General features: G+C 47.7%; 1 protein-coding gene across 3 annotated transcripts in view; it reads right to left on the reverse strand.

The window, feature by feature from the left end:
* LIN52 (lin-52 DREAM MuvB core complex component) overlaps positions 1-22,312 on the reverse strand; it is a 77,516-nt gene extending 55,204 nt beyond the window's left edge. The window contains exons 1-2 of one of the 3 annotated variants that reach the window (XR_015061739.1): positions 22,218-22,311; positions 1,575-1,643 (exon numbers count right to left, since the gene is read on the reverse strand). Coding sequence is in view for 1 of the 3 variants with exons in the window: in XM_085895529.1 (XP_085751655.1) it covers positions 1,575-1,643; positions 22,218-22,248 (100 nt within the window). In the remaining 2 variants the exon portion in view is untranslated. Of the gene's footprint in view, positions 1-1,574; positions 1,644-22,217 lie in introns of all 3 variants that reach the window. The other 2 variants (XR_015061740.1, XM_085895529.1) reach the window with 2 other exon arrangements.
* Positions 22,313-22,500: the final 188 nt, after the last annotated feature.

Raw genomic sequence — 22,500 nt, forward strand, 5'->3', positions numbered from 1 at the left:
GCTGAACACTAGATGTTTTGTACCCCACTGACAAGCCGGATCTGGATTTGGACCTGAACCAAAATATAATTGGCTTGTTCTTGTCACATAACCAACTCATCCAGCTCGTTACCCTCACCGGAAGAGAGGGTATTGCATTTGGATCTGCTTTTCGTTTGTCTGTCTGTCTGTCTGTCTTTGTTTGTTTGTCCAAACAGAACTTTCATGCTTTTCTCCGTTAACTGCTTGTCGGATTGAGATGAAAATTTCACCATTGGAGCAACTACTCATTCATGTAGAATGTTTTTTTGAAAATTATAACATCATAGGTCACGTGGTGTGGCAGCCATGTTGGAAAAATGGAAAAACATTGGACCTCTGTATCTCTGAAACTGCACCAAGGAAAATTTGAAACTTGGCTCACAGCACATACTCCTCATGGGAAATAATTGTGATTTTTTTTAATGACATCATAGTTGATGTCATCAGTGATTATGATGATGATGTCATCGGTCACATGATTCGGCAACTATGTTGTTTTTTGTTTTTTTAAACCTTCAAAAATCTTCTCTGAAGTGGCTGAACAGATCGAGGCGAAACTTTACATGTATGACTGCCTGTCCATGAGGAACAAAAGGTTCACACATATGATGTCACAGGCCACATGGTTTGGCAGCCATATTGGTTTTACCCTAAAGCCTTTCAAAAAAAATCTTCTCTAGAACGGCTGGACAGATCGAGGGGAAGCTTCACACAAATGTTCCCCATGCCATGTTTGGACAAGTTTGTTAAGGAATAAATGATACGTCATGGTTTGGCAGCCATATTGAACTGAAGACAAAAATATTAAATAATGTTTTCTCTTGAACCGCTTAATCAATCGATGTGAAACTTCACAACTATGATATTGTAGTGATGGGGAATACTTGATTTGTCGCATGGTCAGGCAGCCAGAATTATTTATTTTTTTGATGTGGGTTCTTTTGAATCAGGTTCACATGGCTGTGAGGGTCGAGGAATAGCAGCTGAAATGTGAATCCCATCCAGGTTCCTCCTGATGACTTCCTCTTTGCTTGTTCGGGTTCCTTGTGATGGCTTCCTCTTTGCTTTTTGCTTGTTTGGGTTCCTTCTGATTACTCCAATGCAGGACTGGACCTATTTGGTCTTCCATTTGATTTGAATTAAATTTATTTTCATCTCATGCTGAATTCAAATGAATAATAAAAAGCATCATGGGTCAGAGTCAAGTGTCCAATCAAAGCGGGGTTGCATCAAAGTGGGACGTCTTGGTACCCTGTCATCACTACCAGCAATTTATAAAGTGGCAGTTCTAATTATGTCTATTATTAAGTAACACAACAGTCCACAACCACCACACAAAACGACACAAACGCCACATAAAACAAGTCCTGGTGAGGATCTGCAATCTCTGATTGCTCTATTTCTTGTTTTCTATTCTTATATAATTAACCACAGGTTCGATGTTTCAAAGGTAAAAGGCACAATGTTTGAATTCACAATCAGAATGTTAAACGTCTTTGAAAATTCAACATGCTCTTTTAATATCAAAAGTGATTTTTACAATTACAACTTACTCTGTTCAGGCCACAGGTCTGGGGATGCACGGTCCAATTTTTCAAAGCTGAGAAGTGACGGCTCCAAATCTGCAACCACAACACAATGAGTAAATGCAGGAAAAAATTTTGCAAAATACATAGCTCAACTCATTTTTGTACAGTCCCTGCCTGTTGGTCGTTTCATTAATGAGAGCACAGCTGTGCTGCTGATGCAGTGCCCCCCTCTGGTTAAGGCAGGAATTTGAAACTTGGTCATGGTGCTGGTGACAATTATTGCCAACTCTTTGCATAAGACACCTTGTGATCTTTAATGTCCAACTGCTAACAATACTGGCGGTCAGTTCTCCATAATGTTCCATCTGATGGACGGCATACTCAATGATACAACACCATGCCTGCAAAGCACCAGGATGACCGTTTAAAATCAGGCCAAGAATCAAACCCAAACTGGGCAGCTAAAAGGCAAGTGCATGACCTCTGAACTCTTCTGCCAAGGCAACTGAACCCATTCATCAATAAATCCAGCTGAACAGAAAATAAACCAATGTCACCCGCAGGGTGATCCATATCTTGCCAAAAGGTGACCACGTGTGACTTCTTTAAGGTCACACTGAGGTGAACAGATCTGCTATCCACCAGGAGCGACTCCTTGTGGAATATCTGCCTCCGAGAGATTCCGATGAGAATTGTTCTACAGAGTAACCATGAAAAATATGCGTTTGCCTCATAACGTCACCAACTGATGTCATAATGTCTCAAGCTTGACATATCTAGAAAGCACTCATCGAGGTGTTCAATTTGAGGTACTACACGATACGGTTCCTAAAACTTGAAAATTTGACGTTGGGGTCAAATATGTTTGACCTCAGGCGCTAACCATGAAGGTCAAGGCCAATCGCCACCAAAAATTAATCAGCTGAGCACCAGACCATGAACTATATTCCCATGAAGTTTGAAGACGATCTGATCAAAATTACTCAAAAAATAAGGGTTTCGTCGACTCCCCTGATTTGCGAGTGACCTTGACCTTTGACCTTGACCTTCAAAATTTTGTGCGCTGAAAGGGACCTCTATAGGCCTCTGATATGCGAAGTTACAAAAATTTGCAATGATAACTGTGCTCTGCAGAATTTTTTATACGTGATTACAGACAAACAAACAAACATACAAGCTGACTAACACATCTTGCAAAAACTTCGTTTTGGCAAGATAATAAGTCAAACGAGCCCAGGAATTTCTCATGGAATGAGTTCTTGTTGGATAGGTCCCAAACACATGATGGTAAACAAAGAAGGAAAAATTAAGACAATTGTGGAAACAATTGAGAGACATGGTACACAGGCAGTGTGGGGGGGTATTTTTGAGCAGTATCACATACAGGATGAAACAATTAGTACTTCAGGACTGGTTTAAGAAAGGTTTGCTCACCGAATGCATAATTCCGTGTCAAATGTTTCAGCTGATATAAATATTTCAATGGTGGAAGTAATATGTGGCATGTCCAAATGAACTCGCATATGTTATGCCACCATTAAAGGAATAGCACAACTGAGCTACATGAAAGATGTCAGCAAAAGCTGTTATCAATACTTTCACATCACAGACAGGTAGGTGGTCTCTGTCTCTTACCACCTCCTTTTTGGTCTTGCACCCTTTGCTCTTTTTGTGCTTTGTTTCCCGACCCCTAACCAAGGTGTTTTGTAGGGTGCACTCAGTCCACCATCAACCCCCTTATGGTGAAACTATCTAAACAAGTGGTGCCAGGCACAACAAATCCCACCCATTTAAGGCATAAAGTCTTCAGACCCTACCGATCTTCACAAATATGCATTTTTCACGATAGGAATGGGGAGGATTATAAGTGACAAATAGAATAAGGTACAATATAAGCTAAGTTTGAAGTAAATCAGATCATTTTTGACGAAGTTATGAGCGAAAAACGATTATGATCTTTTTGTGACCTTGACCTTCACCTTTGATCCAATTGGACCCAAAAGTTAATGGGGTCGTCCAAGGTTCATTGCCCACCTGTCGATTAAATTTGATAGTGTTTGCAAAAGCCGTTTTGCCGTAAAGTTGCTAACAGACAAAAAACAGACAAATGAAAAATCGTGCTGAGCACGACACTTGGCGAATTAGTTGACCTTTCCGTGTGGTGGTCCAAGCTGTAATGTCATGGAATGTGTGGTGTTTATTTGATAGTACATTGATAAAATGACGCGACGTCACAAATAACAATTATCAGGCGCGCGTTGACATGGTAACGGCAGCAGATTGAAAATTTTCACAACTCATTTAAAGCCACCATGTGACATTCAACAACTTATCATCAGTACTTGTTGCCTTCATTCTGATCGTAGAAAATATTTGAAAATACCAAGGAACATTGCTTTTCAACCAGCTTTACGATCCCGTTATCAGATTTGAAATATGTTGTAAAACAAAAATATGTATTTTATATGCGTGTTTTTCATGTTTTGGGTGACCCTGACCTTGACCTTGGGTCAATTTCGATCAAACTTTGTACACATGTTAATATTACATGCATAAATAGACAGTATAAGTTTCAATATAATAAGTGCAAAACTGTTTGAGAAATAGCCATGTGTAATTCACAAAATTACCCATTGGTTTATAATGGCCGATAATATAAAGTGATGCAGAATCCAGATCCTGATCTTGAACATCACCAAATGTCACATATCTTTTTGCACTGTGGATTTCTATCAGATGTTAAAATTTCATCCAAATCAGTTCAAAATTGTGACCTGTAGAACAAATAGAATTTTTTTTAAATCACGCCAATAGCTAAAAACTTTGACGTCATACGCTTGCGAAAACTGTGCATAATTTGTACTAACATGCTTTTTAAAACATTTAGATATTCCATTGAAGTTTGTTTTGGCGTCAACAGGAAGTCGCTACGACTTCCGGTTACTGAGTTATGTTCAAAAGCTTGTTTTCACCTTTTTTCGACGTAACGTCGTGATGTTAAGTGTGATTATGACGTGATTTGATCGCCGACTATTTCAGCAAGATTGGCTATCACGTGTTAAAATTTGAGAACGATTGCTTCAGTAGTTTCGGCTGCACACGAGCGTAAATATTTTTTTAAAATGACGTCAATAGGCAAAACTTTGACGTCATACGCTTGCGAAAACTATGCGTAACTTGCAATAAGATGCATTTAGTAATCATTTAGATATTTGAATGAAGTTTAATTTGGCGTCAACTTCCGGTCACGGAGTTATGTCCAAAAATGTGTTTTCACGTTGTGACGTCACATCGCGATGTTTAGTCCGATTAAGACGGGGTTTGGACGCGGACCGTTTCAAGTGGATTGCCTTTAAAAAGGCAATGTAAAACAGGTGTAAAAATTTTGTAAATGTAAAAAATGTAAAAATTCCACAGGTGTAAAAATTTAAGAACGACTGGTCCGGCCGTTTGAGCTGTAGACGACCGGACAAGCAAACAAACCAACAAACGGAACAGACCAACATACTTGACAAAATCGAAGATTTCGCCAAAAAACAAACCGGACGATTACAATATCCCACTCCCTCCCTCCGAGGGGTGGGATAACCAGAATTACTGCTCACCTCCACACATTCGTTCCTTTTTATCACCCCCCCCCCCTCCACCTGTGGAACCATCTTGTACATCCTCTTCAATCTCATTCTTCCCTCCAGGTCTTCAAGACAGCTGTTCACCACCATCTCAGATCATCCCCAGACACAAAAAAAAAACTTTCCAATTTTCCACTTTCCTGAGAGTTTGCTTCATTTTTATCCATCTTGTCCAACCCATGCATCCTCCCCTACCTCCCTTCTTTTCTCCCCATATCGCTTATTTGTCCAAATATATTGTGACGTCCACGGGACTTGAACAGTCCCGCCAATGTAGAATGAGCCGAATTATTTATTTATAACCCAAACATGGCGGTTCTAATCGCTCTACCGCAAACGGGACGAGGAAGGTGGCACGAGTCACTTTTCACTGAGTTGATGATGTTTATTTGTTTTTACTATTAACCAGAATAATAAAACTCGGCAAGAAGAGGGATCCGGGGCGATTCGACGGGATGGTGTGGGATCGGGCATGGGGAAAAACACAGACAATTCCAATGAATATACAGATCTCAAACCTCTAAGGCGCCAAGCACACACACACTCACACACACACACACACACACACACACACACACACACACACACACACACACACACACACACACACACACACACACACACACACACACACACACACACACACACACACACACACACACACACACACACACACACACAAAACGTAGCTATTTCTGGTGGTCAAGCTGGACCGTGGTGTGGACGCAACTGTCCCTGGATCGGCGTCGGACGAGCTGGCCTTGCTCTCGTCAGGGGGGCAGGAGAAACCGTGGTGCTGTCGACCTCCTGGTCTTGGCCCAAGTCCGCTCACAGCCGCCAGGGAACCAGTTCTGGCACCAAGTTGCGAGCAGGAGAGGGAGGCAGGTCCGCCCGCCGTTCGACCCCGTACTCCGAGTCAGCAGAACCCCAGAGCCAACCAAGGTGAGGCACGAGGCTCAGCAAGGCTCCAAGACACGATGAAGAACACGATCGAATCAGTACAACAACAAGGATGCTTCCCGCGCAACAGCCTCCCAACCAAAAAAACACGATCTTTTGGTTGTAATCTTCTTCCTCTTCCTTTTCGACCCCGAACAGAACCTTTTTATCCTCCTGTCCTCGTCACTTCCAATCGAGCCGTTTATTGGCCCACCGCCGTCGCCTTCTGCCAATCGTGATGACGGGGCGGAGCCATCCACTGCACTGTCCTGTGACGTCACGGCCAGTCTCCAGAGAATACCAAAAGGGGTTTACGCAGACACACTTACCCTATCCCGTGTCCCTATCTAATTACGTGACAATTATCATCTCCCCCCTTGAAGAAATGAACATTTACTAGACAACTTATCACCAATGAATTGCTACTTATTACATCGAGATCCTGGTAAACTCGAACAGCATGGCATACCTAATTAAACATCCTAATTACCCTTTGAATGCATACCCCACCCCCTCAAACGTAACACTGCCCTCTCCTCTGGTACCGCAGCTCCTGCAAGGTATATCACAGGCGCTATCATACCAGCCTTAACACTTACTGACTCACACCTAATTAACCTAACGAAATAAAGTAGGAGGGGCAATGGGCAGCGAGTCGCAGCTAACTTACCTATCCTGCTTAATGTACTACCCCCTTATGGCCTTATCCTCGCCTAAACAATCATTCGTTTTTTTTTTTGTTTTTTTATTTTTATTTTATCACATGATAGCACTGAGCGAAGTTGCACTCCATCTTCTGGATCATCGTTCTTGCCCAGCACTCTTCCAGTGATCTGGGGAGGGGAAACAAAAGGTTCCACAAAAACACAACACTTATACTTTACATTCCTACTCTAAGCCTTAACGACACTATTCACAGGATATTTACACTTGACCGCCTCCCCCAGTGGATGCTAATAGACCCAGCGTTACCTGGGGAGCCAATTTTCAAATTTGCTTGCCCCAAAATTATGCGGACATCATGCCCTTGCTGCACCTGTCAAGTTGTGCGGGATCGAGTGGGACTCACACATCTTCACAACACTCACACCATGGTCATCATCACATTTCTAGGTCATGGTCCTCATTTAATCATGCAGGCTGAATCCCGTCGTGGCCGTGGGGTGGGTTACCACAAGATGATGGGGGCATCTCAGGTGCAACCATGCCCACAGGTAAGCTTTAGTCCAACCCAGACGTTTCTCCGCCCCGCTCCCTTTGATTCCCATCCCCCTGGTTGCCATCAGCTCTAATCCCGTACAACACTCTGGAAGGGGTCTCACTGGCTCCTCTGGCCTTCTTGGGTCGCCAAGGTCCTACCCGCCTTGGTCGCCCAACCAGACCCTCTCCCAGTTGCCTCCAGACACTGTCACCATTAGCCACCAGGTGGTGAATCTCCTTGAAGGGGGTCGCAATTCACGCTCACCGTGAGCTTCAGCAATCCCTGTGGACAAGCACATCATCCCCACCCACAAAACCCACATGACTCCCCCACCCCATCGGCCTTAAATGTGACACCTGCATTTCTAACACTTTGCCGACCATGACCTTCCGTTACCACACCATGTCCAATAAAAAAAATCAATGTGTGCACCATACATTTCACTTCTTAACTTAAAACAACTCACACAGCACTTCTCACCCGATCCACGCACCAGCCATTGGACAGCCACTCGTGCCCGCTTTGTTACAAATTACCCACTGTCCCGATTGTCACTCTAAAACCCAGCAGAACTTACAAACCCATGCCAATTTTCCCACAATTCATTTTTTTCCACCAAAGGAGGGCACTTCGCCACCATCTCAGCAGCCGAGCATGGCCGTATATGCTCAGCCCAATCTAGTCTCCCCGACCCCCGACAGTGATCTCCGGACCCGACCTATGAAAGGGCATCTCGGATAGACCTGGCGGTTCAGCAGGAGGATTCACCCTCTCCGAGTCTAAAAGTCTATTGGAGGGTCCCTCCATCGCCGGGTACCGGCAATATCGTTGCATGTGTCCTCTTCGCCCGCACCGGAAACAACTCCCCATAAAAGGCCCCCGTGAGTATCGGTGAAATGTCTCTTCCGGTTCCGGACCCCCTCGGCCATAATTGAATTGCTCTATTGGCTGGGCTGGACCCCGCCGCTTTGGCGCACTAACTACCGGATTACCCTTTATCAAACTTGACAGTTTCTGGCAAATTTCCTGAAACATTTGGGTAATGCCAATTTCTCCCAGCCCCCCACCCTGATCCTGGATCTCCGCTTGTCGGATCGTCACCGATGGCCTCTCTGGAACCCGACCCGGCCGACTCCACGAGGCCAGCCTGGCCGCGCACTCGGCCGCTCGGTGAACGGTGGGTGGATCCTGTAACTCCACTAGCGCTCGGACCTCAGGGTCAGGAAGAGCAGCTAAAAATTTCTCTAGTGCCAGTCTGTCCCATGCCTCCACTGTAAGGTCCCGATACGCGATCCTGACTGATTGGTAAATGTCCTGTGCCAGCTCCTGCACTCTCACCCGGCTTTAATCTGCGGTGCTGGAGCTGGGCCCGCACCAGATCACAGTTTGCCGCGAACCCAAACCGACGGCTCAACGCCTCGCAAATGTGGGAGCTGGTCAACATCCCCTCCGCGATCACGTTAAACACATCTGCGGCTGGTCCCCGCAACGTTGCCACCAAATTCCCTGTACGTTCCCGCTCATTCCACCCGTTTAGTCGGGAAATGCACTCAAATTGCGTCAGAAAAGCTTCAACGCTCCCTGACCCGTTGACATTTACCAGGGGGATCACTTTTACGGTGGCTCGCTTCTCAGTTTCTCCCTTGTCCGAATCCAGCCCAGGGATCAAACACCCTTGTGGCTGCGTATCCAATTTCGGAGCCCACTGTGGCCAAAGATGTTTTGTGGTGAGGGTCTCATGGGTCAATTTTGCCTCCTGTTCCAAACGTTGAATGGACCGATTCACCTCTTCCCGCAGGATCTTCTGGGCCCGCACAACCTCCTCCAAGGCTCTGTCGCGAGTTTGTAGCTGCTCCTCAACCAACCCGGACACTCTACTTACAAAAGACGGCTCTACCAGGCCTTTATCCAAGACTTCATCTTGGCTCATAATTTTATCTTGTTCGTCCAAATGAGCCTCCAATCCTTTTACCTCCTCCGCCAAATTCATCCCTTGCTTCCTCAGCTCTCCCCACTCTTCAACTTGCAGCTGCATACGAGCATCCACACAGGCACGATGACGTTCCAGGCTTTCATCCACTTTATCAACCCGAATGTTCGTTGCATCAATTTAATCTACCAATTTTTTTCGCATATTTTCTCCCTCCAATGTAATTTTTACCTTTGTTTCCTCCAATCTAACCTCGAATTTGCTTTGTATTTCTCCCAATTTAACATCCACACACTCCTGCATCTCAGTTTTCATTTTCTCCATCTTTTCCCCCAATTCATCCCTCATTAAATCAATCCGTGCACCCAACTGTTCCCCCATTACCCCCAATTGATCTGTCATTTCTGCCCCCTGTGCCGTCATTTTTGCCATTTGTGCCGTCATTTCTGCCCTCTGTGCCATCATTTCTGCCCTCTGTGCCATCATTTCTGCCCTCTGTGTCACGAATTGATTTTCCATTTGTGCCGTCATTTCTGCCCTCTGTGTCACGAATTGATTTGCCATTTGTACCGTCATGTCCGCTATTAAACGTTCCAACAGTGTCTGGATCGTCATCGCACCGGTTTCCGGCGCTGCCAGCCCCGTTACGGGCAATGAAGCACGGTCCACGCTCGGAATGGGGGAGGTTCCAACCCTACCCCCGTCTCTCCCTTCTTCCCCCGACTCGCTGCCAGACACGTGGCCTTCCTCAAACATCTGCACATCCGCCATGGTGCAGAAGTCCCGTTTGCCGCCAATTAATTTAAATTTGAAAAATCCCGCCAAAATTTTCCCGCGCTCGCGCGCTTTTCTGTAATAATTTTATATTCCAATTCGTGGCGAGATTTTAATGTTGGTATATTCTCCCGATACCAAATATAATTTAGAGGGGTTCGAACATCCAACACCCTGACACCAATGTGACGTCCACGGGACTTGAACAGTCCCGCCAACGTAGAATGAGCCGAAACGATGGAGGCGGTTTATTTATTTATAACCCAAACATGGCGGTTCTAATCGCTCTACCGCAAACGGGACGAGGAAGGTGGCACGAGTCACTTTTCACTGAGTTGATGATGTTTATTTGTTTTTACTATTAACCAGAAATAATAAAACTCGGCAAGAAGAGGGATCCGGGGCGATTCGACGGGATGGTGTGGGATCGGGCGTGGGGAAAAACACGGACAATTCCAATGAATATACAGATCTCAAACCTCTAAGGCGCCAAGTACACACACACACACACACACACACACACACACACACACACACACACACACACACACACACACACACACACACACACACACACACACACACACACACACACACAAAACATAGCTACTTCTGGTGGTCAGGCTGGACCGTGGTGTGGACACAACTGTCCCTGGATCGGCGTCGGACGAGCTGGCCTTGCTCTCGTCAGGGGGGCAGGAGAAACCGTGGTGCTGTCGACCTCCTGGTCTTGGCCCAAGTCCGCTCGCAGCCGCCAGAGAACCAGTTCTGGCGCCAAGTTGCGAGCAGGAGAGGGAGGCAGGTCCGCCCGCCGTTCGACCCCGTACTCTAAGTCAGCAGAACCCCAGAGCCAACCAAGGTGAGGCACGAGGCTCAGCAAGGCGCCAAGACACGATGAAGAACACGATCGAATCAGCACAATAACAAGGATGCTCCCAGCGCAACAGCCTCCCACCAAAAAAACACGATCTTTTGGTTGTAATCTTCTTCCTCTTCCTTTTCGACCCCGAACAGAACCTTTTTATCCTCCTGTCCTCGTCACTTCCAATCGAGCCGTTTATTGGCCCACCGTCGTCGCCTTCTGCCAATCGTGATGACGGGGCGGAGCCATCCACTGCACTGTCCTGTGACGTCACGGCCAGTCTCCAGAGAATACCAAAAGGGGTTTACGCAGACACACTTACCCTATCCCGTGTCCCTATCTAATTACGTGACAATTATCATTTCCCCCCTTGAAGAAATGAACATTTACTAGACAACTTATCACCAATGAATTGCTACTTATTACATCGAGATCTTGGTAAACTCGAACAGCATGGCATACCTAATTAAACATCCTAATTACCCTTTGAATGCATACCCCCCCCTCAAACGTAACACTGCCCCCTCCTCTGGTACCGCAGCTCCTGCAAGGTATATCACAGGCGCTATCATACCAGCCTTAACACTTACTGACTCACACCTAATTAACCTAACGAAATAAAGTAGGAGGGGCAATGGGCAGCGAGTCGCAGCTAACTTACCTATCCTGCTTAATGTACTACCCCCTTATGGCCTTATCCTCGCCTAAACAATCATTCGTTTTTTTTTTTTGTTTTTTTATTTTTATTTTATCACATGATAGCACTGAGCGAAGTTGCACTCCATCTTCTGGATCATCGTTCTTGCCCAGCACTCTTCCAGTGATCTGGGGAGGGGAAACAAAAGGTTCCACAAAAACACAACACTTATACTTTACATTCCTACTCTAAGCCTTAACGACACTATTCACAGGATATTTACACTTGACCGCCTCCCCCAGTGGATGCTAATAGACCCAGCGTTACCTGGGGAGCCAATTTTCAAATTTGCTTGCCCCAAAATTATGCGGACATCATGCCCTTGCTGCACCTGTCAAGTTGTGCGGGATCGAGTGGGACTCATACATCTTCACAACACTCACACCATGGTCATCATCACATTTCTAGGTCATGGTCCTCATTTAATCATGCAGGCTGAATCCCGTCGTGGCCGTGGGGTGGGTTACCACAAGATGATGGGGGCATCTCAGGTGCAACCATGCCCACAGGTAAGCTTTAGTCCAACCCAGACGTTTCTCCGCCCCGCTCCCTTTGATTCCCACCCCCTGGTTGCCATCAGCTCTAATCCCGTACAACACTCTGGAAGGGGTCTCACTGGCTCCTCTGGCCTTCCTGGGTCGCCAAGGTCCTACCCGCCTTGGTCGCCCAACCAGACCCTCTCCCAGTTGCCTCCAGACACTGTCACCATTAGCCACCAGGTGGTGAATCTCCTTGAAGGGGGTCGCAATTCACGCTCACCGTGAGCTTCAGCAATCCCTGTGGACAAGCACATCATCCCCACCCACAAAACCCACATGACTCCCCCACCCCATCGGCCTTAAATGTGACACCTGCATTTCTAACACTTTGCCGACCATGACCTTCCGTTACCACACCATGTCCAATAAAAAAAATCAATGTGTGCACCATACATTTCACTTCTTAACTTAAAACAACTCACACAGCACTTCTCACCCGATCCACGCACCAGCCATTGGACAGCCACTCGTGCCCGCTTTGTTACAAATTACCCACTGTCCCGATTGTCACTCTAAAACCCAGCAGAACTTACAAACCCATGCCAATTTTCCCACAATTCATTTTTTTCCACCAAAGGAGGGCACTTCGCCACCATCTCAGCAGCCGAGCATGGCCGTATATGCTCAGCCCAATCTAGTCTCCCCGACCCCCGACAGTGATCTCCGGACCCGACCTATGAAAGGGCATCTCGGATAGACCTGGCGGTTCAGCAGGAGGATTCACCCTCTCCGAGTCTAAAAGTCTATTGGAGGGTCCCTCCATCGCCGGGTACCGGCAATATCGTTGCATGTGTCCTCTTCGCCCGCACCGGAAACAACTCCCCATAAAAGGCCCCCGTGAGTATCGGTGAAATGTCTCTTCCGGTTCCGGACCCCCTCGGCCATAATTGAATTGCTCTATTGGCTGGGCTGGACCCCGCCGCTTTGGCGCACTAACTACTGGATTACCCTTTATCAAACTTGACAGTTTCTGGCAAATTTCCTGAAACATTTGGGTAATGCCAATTTCTCCCAGCCCCCCTCCCTGATCCTGGATCTCCGCTTGTCGGATCGTCACCGATGGCCTCTCTGGAACCCGACCCGGCCGACTCCACGAGGCCAGCCTGGCCGCGCACTCGGCCGCTCGGTGAACGGTGGGTGGATCCTGTAACTCCACTAGCGCTCGGACCTCAGGGTCAGGAAGAGCAGCTAAAAATTTCTCTAGTGCCAGTCTGTCCCATGCCTCCACTGTAAGGTCCCGATACGCGATCCTGACTGATTGGTAAATGTCCTGTGCCAGCTCCTGCACTCTCACCCGGCTTTAATCTGCGGTGCTGGAGCTGGGCCCGCACCAGATCACAGTTTGCCGCGAACCCAAACCGACGGCTCAACGCCTCGCAAATGTGGGAGCTGGTCAACATCCCCTCCGCGATCACGTTAAACACATCTCCGGCTGGTCCCCGCAACGTTGCCACCAAATTCCCTGTACATTCCCGCTCATTCCACCCGTTTAGTCGGGAAATGCACTCAAATTGCGTCAGAAAAGCTTCAACGCTCCCTGACCCGTTGACATTTACCAGGGGGATCACTTTTACGGTGGCTCGCTTCTCAGTTTCTCCCTTGTCCGAATCCAGCCCAGGGATCAAACACCCTTGTGGCTGCGTTTCCAATTTCGGAGCCCACTGTGGCCAAAGATGTTTTGTGGTGAGGGTCTCATGGGTCAATTTTGCCTCCTGTTCCAAACGTTGAATGGACCGATTCACCTCTTCCCGCAGGATCTTCTGGGCCCGCACAACCTCCTCCAAGGCTCTGTCGCGAGTTTGTAGCTGCTCCTCAACCAACCCGGACACTCTACTTACAAAAGACGGCTCTACCAGGCCTTTATCCAAGACTTCATCTTGGCTCATAATTTTATCTTGTTCGTCCAAATGAGCCTCCAATCCTTTTACCTCCTCCGCCAAATTCATCCCTTGCTTCCTCAGCTCTCCCCACTCTTCAACTTGCAGCTGCATACGAGCATCCACACAGGCACGATGACGTTCCAGGCTTTCATCCACTTTATCAACCCGAATGTTCGTTGCATCAATTTTATCTACCAATTTTTTTCGTATATTTTCTCCCTCCAATGTAATTTTTACCTTTGTTTCCTCCAATCTATCCTCGAATTTGCTTTGTATTTCTCCCAATTTAACATCCACACACTCCTGCATCTCAGTTTTCATTTTCTCCATCTTTTCCCCCAATTCATCCCTCATTAAATCAATCCGTACACCCAACTGTTCCCCCATTACCCCCAATTGATCTGTCATTTCTGCCCCCTGTGCCGTCATTTTTGCCATTTGTGCCGTCATTTCTGCCATCTGTGCCATCATTTCTGCCCTCTGTGTCACGAATTGATTTTCCATTTGTGCCGTCATTTCTGCCCTCTGTGTCACGAATTGATTTTCCATTTGTGCCGTCATTTCTGCCCTCTGTGCCACGAATTGATTTGCCATTTGTACCGTCATGTCCGCTATTAAACGTTCCAACAGTGTCTGGATCGTCATCGCACCGGTTTCCGGCGCTGCCAGCCCCGTTACGGGCAATGAAGCACGGTCCACGCTCGGAATGGGGGAGGTTCCAACCCTACCCCCGTCTCTCCCTTCTTCCCCCGACTCGCTGCCAGACACGTGGCCTTCCTCAAACATCTGCACATCCGCCATGGTGCAGAAGTCCCGTTTGCCGCCAATTAATTTAAATTTGAAAAATCCCGCCAAAATTTTCCCGCGCTCGCGCGCTTTTCTGTAATAATTTTATATTCCAATTCGTGGCGAGATTTTAATGTTGGTATATTCTCCCGATACCAAATATAATTTAGAGGGGTTCGAACATCCAACACCCTGACACCAATGTGACGTCCACGGGACTTGAACAGTCCCGCCAACGTAGAATGAGCCGAAACGATGGAGGCGGTTTATTTATTTATAACCCAAACATGGCGGTTCTAATCGCTCTACCGCAAACGGGATGAGGAAGGTGGCACGAGTCACTTTTCACTGAGTTGATGATGTTTATTTGTTTTTACTATTAACCAGAAATAATAAAACTCGGCAAGAAGAGGGATCCGGGGCGATTCGACGGGATGGTGTGGGATCGGGCGTGGGGAAAAACACGGACAATTCCAATGAATATACAGATCTCAAACCTCTAAGGCGCCAAGTACACACACACACACACACACACACACACACACACACACACACACACACATACATACATACATACATACACACACACACACACACACACACACACACACACACACACACACACACACACACACACACACACACAAAACATAGCTACTTCTGGTGGTCAGGCTGGACCGTGGTGTGGACACAACTGTCCCTGGATCGGCGTCGGACGAGCTGGCCTTGCTCTCGTCAGGGGGGCAGGAGAAACCGTGGTGCTGTCGACCTCCTGGTCTTGGCCCAAGTCCGCTCGCAGCCGCCAGAGAACCAGTTCTGGCGCCAAGTTGCGAGCAGGAGAGGGAGGCAGGTCCGCCCGCCGTTCGACCCCGTACTCTAAGTCAGCAGAACCCCAGAGCCAACCAAGGTGAGGCACGAGGCTCAGCAAGGCGCCAAGACACGATGAAGAACACGATCGAATCAGCACAACAACAAGGATGCTCCCAGCGCAACAGCCTCCCACCAAAAAAACACGATCTTTTGGTTGTAATCTTCTTCCTCTTCCTTTTCGACCCCGAACAGAACCTTTTTATATTCCTGTCCTCGTCACTTCCAATCGAGCCGTTTATTGGCCCACTGCCGTCGCCTTCTGCCAATCGTGATCACGGGGCGGAGCCATCCACTACACTGTCCTGTGACGTCACGGCCAGTCTCCAGAGAATACCAAAAGGGGTTTACGCAGACACACTTACCCTATCCCGTGTCCCTATCTAATTACGTGACAATTATCATTTCCCCCCTTGAAGAAATGAACATTTACTAGACAACTTATCACCACTGAATTGCTACTTATTACATCGAGATCCTGGTAAACTCGAACAGCATGGCATACCTAATTAAACATCCGAATTACCCTTTGAATGCATACCCCCCCCTCAAACGTAACAATATTTTGCCTCTAACCCTGCTGTTGGTGCTCCTTCTGTTCATTTTGTTCTGGTACATCCTGAGCTGATTTATGTTCCAGCTCTTCCACGAACTTTTACTTTATGTACAAAAAAAAAAAAATGCATTTTTTTTTCTCCAGCAATATTAGTCGTGATAAGAACACAACTGCAACAGATCTTTCTGAAGTAAATTCAGAACAAGAACTTTCATATTGGTGAGAAAATGCTTGAATTAAAGGGAAAATGCAATATTCATGGATTGAGAGATTTTTTTTAAAAAGAACTACTGGTCAGGTCAGGTATGGGAGCATGTGCCAGAACAGCGCGTCGCTGCGTCCACTTTCCGCCGGTACTCCAGGGGCCTCCGTCTGGCCATCCCCTAGGCAGATGCCAGGCCCATCCCCATCTCCTTGAGATGATGGTCAACCTGCTGCAACCATGAGGCACGTGGTCAGCCCACTGGCCTCCTCCACTCATGAGACTCCCTCGCTGAGAGAATCTGGTGAGCAGGATCAGAGTCAAGAAAACGAGCCACATGTCCATACAGCCACAACTGACGCTCACGGACTATGCAGGTAACAAATCTCATCCGAGTCTCTCTCAGCAACCGCTCGTTGGACACAAAATCCGACCAGCGATAGCCAAGGATTCTCCGAAGAGACCTGGTACCAAAGGAATCAAGTCTCCGTCTCAGATCCTTGGTCAGAGTCCAAGTCTCGCACACATAGAGCAAGACTGGAAGTACCAAGGACCTGAAGACTCGGACTTTCGTCCTCCCGCACAGGTACCGGCAGCGCCACACCCCATGATCCAGTGAATCCATGACTCCCCAGGCCCGACCCAGACGTCTATTGACCTCTGACTCGCAGCCAGCAGAGACATGAATATCACTGCCAAGGTAAGTGAATCTCTCCACGACCTCAACATCCTCACCACAAACAGACACAGACAGGACAGCAGCATCCAAGATGTCACCTAAAGCCTGGATCTTCGTTTTGACCCAAGAAACCAGTAATCCCAACGGCTCAGACTCCTCATTCAGCACCTCGAGGGCCCCCAAGAGGATGTCTAAAGTCTCCGCAAAGATGACTGCATCATCTGCAAAATCAAGGTCCGAGATCTTGACATTGCCAAACGATGCACCGCAACTTGATCTCTCCGACATCCTCCCTAAAATCCAGTCCATACAAGTGCTGAAAAGTGTGGGAGCAAGTACACATCCCTGACGAACTCCAGTAACAACTGGAAATAAGTCAGAGATGGTACCACCACACTTCACAGCACTCTCAATACCAGAGTAGAGTTCAGACATCAGATCGATCAGTTTTGGTGGCACCCCACGAAGACCAAGAATCCTCCAGAGGACATCCCGATTCCCTGAATCGAACGCTTTACAGAGATCAACATAGGCTGCAAGCAGACCCTGGGAAACTCTCGTCTGCGTTCGGTGAGGACACGAAGTGCAAGGATACGGTCAATCGTTGACCTCTTTGGTGTAAAGCCTGACTGCTCTGGACGCTGGTGCTCAAGCAGATGGTGGCGAACCTTATCAAGAATTATCCGAGCAAAGACCTTGCCCGGCACTGAGAGCAGCGTCACCCCTCGGTAGTTGTTGCAGTCTTGGCGATCACCCTTCCCTATCCAGAGAGGGACAACAAGGCCCCTCTTCCAGTCAGTTGGGATGATGCCTGTGTTCCAGGCAGAGAACAGAACTGCATGCAACGACACGAGTGCAGCATTTCCACCAGCCTTGAGAAGTTCAGCATGGATGCCACAGATCCCTGGAGCTTTGCCCCGTTTCAACTGGTTCACCGCAGCCCGTGTTTCCACAAGCGAAGGTGGACCACAGTTAATTCGAGGGTCAGCAACAGGGATTGTAACACCCTTGACGTCCAACTCGACAGCTGGGGGATCAGCCTGGTACAACCGCTCAAAGTAACCGGCCCAGCGGGCCTTCACTTCAGACTCCTCTGTCAAGAGCCTACCACTCTCTGCTCGAACTGCAGTGCTCCGAGGGATGGGCTTGGATGAACGTAATGCGCGAATTCCCCTGTAAGCAGGACGAGAATCACCTATCCACAGGTGATGCTCTACCCCCTCACAGATTCCTCGCACATAGGCCTCCTTGTCCACCCTCAGTGCACGTACAGTTTTACGCCTCAGCTCCCTGAACAGCTCAGCTCTGCCATTCAGCCTGGCCCTGCGACTCTGGTCAATGGTATCCAGTGTCCCTTGAGAGACAAAATTCTTCTTTGCCCTGCGGTGAGCTCCAAGGCATCCACCGGCAACATCAAGGATGGTGGTCTTGAAGGCGCTCCACAACTCTTCAGGACCCCCCAAAGCACCCAGACCCCCCAAATGTCCACTCAGCCTGTTCGCAAACTCCTCAGCTGCTCTCTCATCCCTGAGCTTGGCAACATCCAGCCTAGGCTGGGATGGTACCATTCTCCAGGATTAAGGTGCAGCTTTAGAGTTGCTACAACAACCTGTGGTCAGTATTGAGGAACTGAGCACTCCGGTAGACCCTGCAGTTCTGGATCATCCTCCAACGACCGTCAATGAGGACATGGTCAATCTCCTTTGCCACACCGCCAGCGTTGGAATACCAAGTCCAGCGATGAGCTTGTGGGCGCTGAAACCATGAACCAGCCACCCTAAGTCCATGACTTCTTGCAAAGTCAAGGAACTTGGTGCTATTCTGGTTCATAGTTCCTGACCCATGGGGACCAACACACACCTCATAACCATCCCTATCAGTTCCAGTCGATGCATTGAAATCCCCCAAGAATAGAAGTGTATCTCGACTGGGGCATTGATCAACCACAGACTCGAGCGCGGTGTAGAATGCATCCTTCACGGTGAGATCACTCGCCTCAGTCGGAGCATAAACAGAGACCAGGGAAATGACACCTAAGGAGTGACGAATCCTTAATCTCATAATACGCTCGTTGACCGGTGTTACCTCAATTATCATTGGGGTCAGCTTATTGGACACAGCTACAGAAACTCCTTGGGTATGGTAACCATCAGAGCGACCAGACCAATAGTAGGTGTAACCACCCACCATTATCTCGCCGCAATCCGGTCTCCGAACCTCAGAGAGAGCTGCAATCCTGATGTCCAAACGCTTGAGCTCAGATGATAACAGAGACAGGTGATCATCCTCTCTTAGGGATAGGACATTCCAGGCACCCATCCGAAGGGACCGCCTCAGGTTAACCCAAGGAGACCGCCGTCTGGTGGACGACACCTCAGCACCACTCCGACACACTCTACCGCAATCTGACCCAGGGATGTTACCCCGTGGTTTCCCTCCTATCATCAAAGATTGGGGGTCCCGAAGGCTTTCCCCCAATCCCGTCATCCGGTGAGCTGCCCTGCGAAGGGAAGCTGCACAGGAGGTACTCCCTCGGAGTGGGTTTTCAGATTTTTTTGCGTTATGCGGAATGAAGGGTTTTACGGTGGCCGGAGTGCAAATCCTGCCACCAACCTCCTAATAAGAAGTAACCCAACTGCAGGAGGACGTCCGCAGACACAGTTGGGCACTAGATATGGATGGCCGTTGGCTCACAAGGAGCTCCTCCGCCCTTTGATATCCATGTTCTACTTTGATATCCGGATCTAATACTTCCGTGTTCATTTATATTAAAAAAAATCGTGTTTGGAAAATGACGCACAACAATTTCTTCGACTTTCTTTTCTCAGTTTTTTTTTTCACATTGACGCGCAATATCAAGTTTGGTTTAAATCGGGCAACGAAAAAAAATATAAAAAAATTAATTCCCGATTCAGTCAAGTATTCTTCAGGAGAATTTGATCAATGCAAACAACAACTACTGGACCTGTAGCTTTTCTTGACCCTGCTGTCACCCAAATTTGGTAGCATTCTAACCATTGGGTCTGGAGAAGAAGATTTTTGAAGGAATTTGTACGATTTTCCCAAAAATTGACCGTCAGACATTTGCAACACTTCCGGTCACATGATCGGCATGACCTCTGCATTTCAACATCAGGACCATGTTGTAATGTTGCAACCAAAATTTGGTCGCATTCTGACTGGTGGGCCAGGAGAAGAAGATTTTTGAATGATTTACTCAGTCCACCATATTGACCGACTTAAAGTCACATGACCGGAACGAGCTTTGCAATACCCACTACCAGTCAAGAGCGGAACATTGCTGCCAAATTTCAGCCGGATCTGCCCAGCGGTTTAGCCGGAGAAGTCGAAATACAAAACGGATCGACGGACACGATGACAACACCTTATCTGGGATTCCAATTCCAGATAAGCTAAAAATAGGGGGTTATGGAGGTTAGAGGGGAAAAAGGAGAGCCAGTGGGGTAAGAGAGGAAGGGGGAGGAATGAGGGACATTCAAGAAGATGGTGTGAGAGGGAAAAGTAGAGACAGTAGGATAAGAGAGGAAAGGGGTGGGGGGAAGAGGGATGTTCGAGGAGGGGATGAGAGGGAAAAAGGGAGGGACAGCAGAGTAAGAGAGGAAAGAGGGAAGAATTAGGGTCGTTAGGGCGGGGTGAGAGGAGAAAAGGGAGGGCCACAGCAAGGTAAGAGAGGAAAGTAGAGGGGTGACATGGGAAAAGGGAGGGACAGCAGGGTAAGAGGACAGGGGAGGAATGAGGGATGTTAGAGGAGGAGGTGTGAGAGGGGAAAAAGGAGGGACAACAAGGTAAGAGAAGAAAGGGGAGGAATGAGGGATGTTAGAGGAGGTGGTGTGAGAGGACAAAAGGGAGGGACAGCAGGGTAAGAGGAAAGGGGAGGAATGAGGTATGTCCGAGGAGGGGGAAAGAGGAAAAAAGGGAGGGACAGCAGAGTAAGAGAGGAAAGGAGAATAATGAGTGATGTTCAAGGAGGGGGGGAGTTTAAGAGAGGAGAAAAGGGAAGGACAGCAAGGTAAGAGAGGAAAGGGGAGGAATGAGGGACATTCAAGAGGATGGTGTGAGAGGGAAAAGGAGAGCCAGCAGGGTAAGGGAGGAAAGGGGAGGGATGAGGGATGTTCGAGGAGGGGATGAGAGGGTAAAGGGGAGGGACAGCAGAGTAAGAGAAGAAAGAGGGAAGAATTGGGGACGTTAGGGGGGGGAAGAGAAGAGAAAATGGAGGGACACAGCAAGGAAAGTAGAGGGGTGACATGGGAAAAGGGAGGGAGAGCAGGGTAAGAGAGGAAGGGGAAGAATGAGGGACATTCGAGATGGTGGTGTGAGAGGGAAAAAGAAGAGCCAGCAGGGTAAGAGAGGAAAAGGGAGGGACAGCAGAGTAAGAGAGGAAAAGGGAGGGACAGCAGAGTAAGAGAGGAAAAGGGAGGGACAGCAGAGTAAGAGAGGAAAAGGGAGGGACAGCAGAGTAAGAGAGGAAAAGGGAGGGACAGCAGAGTAAGAGAGGACACGGGAAGAATGAGGGATGTTAGAGGGAGGAGTGTGAGGAGAAAAGCGATGGATGGAGGGGTGGGGTGATAGGGGGGGGGGGAGGAAAGGACAGGAAGGGTAAAATGGGAAAAGGGAGACGTGGTAGGAGGTGTGAAGAGAGGAAAGGGACGGAAGTGCAAGAAGAGGAAGAAAAAATGATAACATTTGATTCCCCTCATATTTGCCTACGTAATAAATAGATAGCTCAATGCACTTTTATCAGGGTTCCGGAACTGCTGCTATTGCATACAAAATAAAAATCAATACAGCGGGTGAGTAAGCTTTATATAAATACATAACGAAGAGCCAAGATCAGATCAGATATAAAAAGATGAATCTCCAAGAAGAGGAAAAACGAAGAATGTCCCCTTGTACGATGGATAACCAACAGTTGCATTCAAAGCCGCACACAGTGCAGGTCACCATTTCACCAAAGCTGTAACCTGCATGTTAAAGGAAATAACTATTACAGCATAAGACGAGGTAACGACGCCATGGTAGAAAAATAAGGACATTTCATGACGTCATATCAATGAAAGTATTTCTCAGGAACGTGAATGCGCTTTTATAGGAATCCAGCTAACCTTGATCAGAATCCACATCCTGAGCAGCCATCTTGACTCTTTGCCGTCTTCACTCGAAGTGCAATCGCTTTTCTCCATCTAAAAATAATTGTACACTATTAACTAAGCACATAACCTAAATAAATGTCTACTGCTCTGAACATAGAAGAAAAACAAAGTGAGGGGTATTGACGACAGCAGGAGGCACTGCTACTAACTACACCGACATGGTGCACATACTATGTATCAGAGAGATGACGGAGTCTCGTCTCTTCTCCGGATTGTCTGACGTCGTATTTAGGTG

Source organism: Eptatretus burgeri, chromosome 9 (genome assembly GCF_056783735.1).
Source record: "Eptatretus burgeri isolate ZD-2024b chromosome 9, Ebu_testis_v1, whole genome shotgun sequence".
Lineage (NCBI taxonomy): Eukaryota > Metazoa > Chordata > Myxini > Myxiniformes > Myxinidae > Eptatretus > Eptatretus burgeri.